Here is a 5,263-nt window from a genome sequence, read left to right on the forward strand (position 1 = left end):
CTCTTCACCTTCTTCAGTTTCAATCTTTTCATATTTTGGGATTGGGATATTTTTTTTATGCCTTTATACTGCATAAATCCTAGGCATGGAAACAATCACCGCCTACTGAAGCAGGAAGTTGCGGAGAGGCCGACCGACAATCTTTACTAGGGTCATTAATTTAATTTGGGATTTGATGAGGCTTTCACTTGGCCTCTGTTTCATTTTGGTCCCATGGTTTCTTCATTCTGCTGCAGCTTGTCCTTAATCACCTTCTATTGGTAAGTTAATGATTCACTCACTTGAAGACCGACTGAATGTGGACATTAGCAGCGCATAGTCCTTTACTACATAACTCCCTCAGCTTACTTGCTTCCTTAAGCCAAAAGCACCAAAAGTAGCTATTCCAACAAGAAAAGGCACCAACATCCCTGCGTTGCCTCCACTTTCAACTTCAGCAGTCAGAGTAGTTGAAGCAAGAAGTTGCGGAGGGTTCTCGATCATGTATGTTCTACACTCATCATGTAGATGCTGAAGTTGGGACCAAAATGAAGAACCACCAAGAAGCAACGCATTTGACTGCTGTCTATTACAGCATCTACATGAGTTTACTACTATTCGTATCACTAAATAAGTAGATATACATGATGTCTTATTCAACTACTCTGTTATTTATCTCGTAGTTTTTACCTGAAACAATTTCATAACTATTTGTCCTTACATCTTCAGGAACTTGCTGCATCTAATTATTTGTCTTCGGGAACTTCCTGATTCTAATATTGGAAGACTCTTATGTTGTTTGTCTTATAATCATACCTGCTTTTAATTATTTATTGCAACGTACTATTCTCGCAATGTATTATTATTTGTCCAACCAAAAAACTTTCTTCAATCACAGGCACCAAACACCCACACGATGCGCGGGCACTCCTCCCCGTGTGTATATATATATATATATACACTAATTGTTCAAAATAGAAAGCAAGACACGGTGCTACAACAAATACTTCATCTCTATTTTGACTGTACAATGATTTAGCCTATATGATATGCCTAGCGATTGTAGAAGGAAGTAATAAAAAGAAAAAGGCTTACAGCAAACTAACCCCCCAACCTCGTTCCCCGCGCCCCCCACCCCTCCCCCCCCGCCACAAAAAAAAAAAAAAACTCCCCACCTTACCACGTGAACTATTAATAAATCATACCATGCCTTCTAACTATTAATTCTTGAATTGTTTCTTATCATAAAAGCACATTATCTATCACTATTTTCTTGATGACAATGATAAATAATTCAAAGAATATTATTATGAAGGCAATTTATTGATATTTTACAAAAAGAAAAATTGTTAATTAACTTTTCATATACTATAAGGACCCCAATGTCTTATTACTATTTAGGATGTGTATCTAGGATTGGAGGGTATGGATTTAAGTCCTTCCTTTTATGAATTATTTCATTCCATTGATTTCTTCCTTGCAAGAATTTTCCTCTTCTATGTTCTCTTATTTAGTAGCCATCAATCAACAAAGAATATAGTCTTATTGGTAGGTAAATTTCGGATTCTAGCATACCTAATATGTCCTTTAGTACATATATGCAATTCTTTTTTTTTTTTTAATTATTGGGACATATGCATCATTGGTTGGAAGGAGTAAAGGTACAGGAAACAAAAAGTCATAGATACTACTACTATTTTATATTTATTCCAAACAATTTCCAAAGAGAAGTCAAATGAAATCCTTCTTCAAAATTACTAAAGAACAATAAGGAGGCAAGGAAAAAAGGATAGAAAGAAAGCAAAGCAAAATCAAAGTTCAAACTTTCTTTTTTGAAAAAATAAAAAAATAAAAAAATTCCCCAAGTGTCCCACGCCTAAAATGCATTATTTGGGCCGAGTTCAGTAAAGGCCAACAACTACTCTGGCGGTGGACTAATCCCCAAGTGATCCAGCAGCCCACTCCGGCCTCCCCCACGCCTAAAATGAGTCTAATTAAATCAATCACTCAAGTCTTCAAACTTGTCTGTAAATTTTAAGGAATTTAAAATTGTGTTTAAATTTGGCTTCTTTATTCATTGTTTTGAGTTCACATGAGCTTTTATCGAATTGAGCTCGATTGAATTTTTCACATACAAATTTGTCACTTAAATTAGTGAGAAAATATTTAATCAAATCATTAGAAATATCATATGTTATCGTTTGGGAAAAAAAATCATTAGAAATATCATATGTGGTTATTTAGGCCACACAAAATATATATTCTAACATGATGTCGTCAACCAAGCTTATAGTTGGACAATAAGATACGTGAGATTTTATTCTTTGTTAATCATCCATTATAAGTTCTTTTTTATTCATCCATTACAATGGATAGCTTCTAGATATGCTGGATTATGCAAGCTAATGTTCCACAGTCAGGAGCAGCTGTTTCAAAGCCATTTCTTGGGTTGCCCTTCGGCAACTAACAACACCAGCACAATCCATAAGGTCCACTAAATTTGTTTCATGTTCTCAATTTTCGCTTGAGGAGGACAAAAATAACAACCAGATCTTGATTCTCAGGGTTAAAGAGAGAGGAAGACTCTGCAAGTTTCTGCGTAAACAGTTCAAACAATTCATCCATGATATCACTTCCAAATTGTTTCTCTAGAAGTCCCTCTAATGCAGCTCTGAGGTACAAAGCATTTCCACTAGGGTTGGAGAAAACCACATGCTTTCCTGGAATGCTTAATATCTCCAGTCTCTGAACATTTAGATGTTCATTTGCCTTCATCAGGGTCTTTATCTCATTAGGAGATGGAAGATATAGTGGCAAGTTCAACATATCCACTTTCAATTCATCGACCAATCCCTGCAATAGGTGCATCTTAGTATTTAAAGTACTTTTTTTTTTGTTAGCCAAAACCTATAGTCGAAATTCGAAGATAAACTTTAACCAAAACTCATTCTTATATAGTATATGCAAAATAAAGAAACTATAAAATTAAAAATTCCTACTCATGGATTTGCAACTGCTATTTTTAAGCTGAAGACATGTTTCAGAAATTATGGAACATAGTTAATAGCTTACTCGTGACCAAGGAGGTATTTCATTCATTCTCTGCCATTGGTATATTATGCCTGATTTGGTTGATTTCCTGTATCTATTTTGTTTCATCCTGGATATTTTTATTAATCAGAAGAAATGTTGGAAAAAGAGATTGGTGCCTTGTTGTGACGCTTTTGGGCCAGCATTAATTATCTGGTATGATTTCCTATTCTGTCCATGTTTGTTACAAGTAGTAAATTTGACATATGAAGCTCACTTCAATCCAATACTTTGTACCTTTTTTTTTCAGCGAAATAAGTACATAAGTTTAGAGGGTAAGGACTTAATATCAAAATAATATCTTATATTTGCAAATAGGAATGAAAAACGAACGAAACTATATTATACTTGAATTGATGTTGAACTAGTAAAAGCTAATTTGCGCTTAGTTCACCAATTAATCAAACCAAACATAAACAATATTTTGTATCCAATAAAATTTCAAATTTGAAATCGAGCTTGGCTGACTTAACATAGTATATGAAATTTATATGTGAAAAATTTAATTGAATTTGACTTGATAAAAGCTAATCTAAATTCAGCGCAATAAATAAATGAATTAAATTTAAATACAATTTTAAACTCTTTAGAATAGATAGACAAGTTTGACAACTTGAGTGCTTGGCTCAATTAGCTTCATTCATAACCCTATTTGCAAGTAAAAATTTTGGAATTTTTTGTGGGGCAAATGTAAAATGTCAAAAATATTTCCACAGAATACCAGATTCTCAATGCTCAAGCTTGGGGAGAAGGGCAAGTAATTAATATCAGAATACTTTCTTAAGGCTAAATTATAATACAAATAGACTTTTTAAAATTCATAAGAGGGAAAATAAAATTTTTAAAATTCTTGAGGGGGTGGCTGCCCCTCCCTGCAAAGATCCGATCCAATAAAACTCTTGTCTCGCAGGTTCATGGAAGTGTTAAAAAGAATTGCAAATGTCATTTGAATTAAAAAAAATGAATAATTTAACTATCTAAAACTATTTAGGATATATTAGATGATAATTCGAATTTAATATTATTCAAGTGATAAAAAAATCAATATTCTATGTTGCATCCCTGCATTGAGATGTATTCACATAGAGTTCTTAGTTGAAGAAGATCTGAAACTAATGAAATCTAACCTTCTTAGCCAAGTCCATGAGGCAAGATCCTAGAACTTCAAATTCTTTCTCTGTGACGATAGTTGTCTGAGATTCACGGATGGCATCAGGGACAGCAGGAATAACAAGGGCCATCAGCCCTCCATCGACTAGCTCGTGTGCCCTTGCATTCAGAAATGACTCCAAGTCCTTTGCAAATTGAGATGCATAAGCCTCAAGAACTTTCTTTTTGGCCCCTCCGTGGTGAATCTTTCCTTTGTTCCATGCAGGGGACGTGTTGTCTGTAACCTCTTTTGGCACATCTGAAAGCCAGTGAAGTGAGCAAGACGAGTGAGCAAAATGAAGGGATGCCTTTGGGAGCAAAACCTTGTGGAAGTCACCAGGCACTCCAGCTGCAAGGTAGTGTCTCTCTGGCGGAAGTGAAGCAAAAAGTGTGTTGAAATCATTAGATATATGGTCATTAAAAAAGACTTGAAACTCAAGGAGTTCAGATGCTAGTCCCTCTTTTCTGAGTTTTTCCTCCAGGGCTTCTCTTATCACTTTCATGGCCACAAATGTATTTGGTCCTGTAGAACAGCCAAAATCTGCTATGCGAAATGGATGCACAGAGGTTGAAGAAAGTTGCTTGACATCAAGTTCTTTGTCAATCTCTTCTTTGATAAGTTCTTTTGCAACGTCTACTGCTCCTCTCTGCCACAAAAAAACAAAAGAAAATAAATAAAATCTTTACGTAAGTCTTATAGACCTTAGACATTTATAATGAGGTAACTGCAGTTTAAACTAGCAACCTGAAAGGATGAGTTTTGGTTATAGCTTTGAGGTCCATTTCCTCCATTCATGGCATATACTTGAGGCATTTTTTCTATCTATATCTCTTCTCTTACCATGTCTTGATACCTCTGCCTAGATGGTTTAATTTATACTAGGCAGAGGCTTAGGCTTAAGTGTTGTCTTTTAGCCCTTTACACGACGGGCATTTCTACTAATAAATACCAATCCTAATATATAACAGGATTGACATATGCAAAACAAACAAGAAACCATAGCAGATTTGTATCTATCCCCCGACAACCCCACGAAAATCGGGT

The 5,263-nt window shown here is 35.0% G+C and overlaps 1 protein-coding gene across 1 annotated transcript; it reads right to left on the bottom strand.

The window, feature by feature from the left end:
• Positions 1-2,484: 2,484 nt before the first annotated feature.
• Positions 2,485-5,032, bottom strand: LOC113776980 (probable S-adenosylmethionine-dependent methyltransferase At5g37990). The gene is made up of 3 exons (XM_027322032.1): positions 4,964-5,032; positions 4,197-4,865; positions 2,485-2,832 (listed from the first exon to the last, which is right to left on the bottom strand). Exons 1-3 carry the CDS (start codon positions 5,030-5,032, stop codon positions 2,485-2,487), a joined length of 1,086 nt encoding a protein of 361 aa, XP_027177833.1.
• Between the last annotated feature and the right edge of the window lie 231 nt (positions 5,033-5,263).

This window comes from Coffea eugenioides, chromosome 7 (assembly GCF_003713205.1).
Source record: "Coffea eugenioides isolate CCC68of chromosome 7, Ceug_1.0, whole genome shotgun sequence".
NCBI lineage: Eukaryota > Viridiplantae > Streptophyta > Magnoliopsida > Gentianales > Rubiaceae > Coffea > Coffea eugenioides.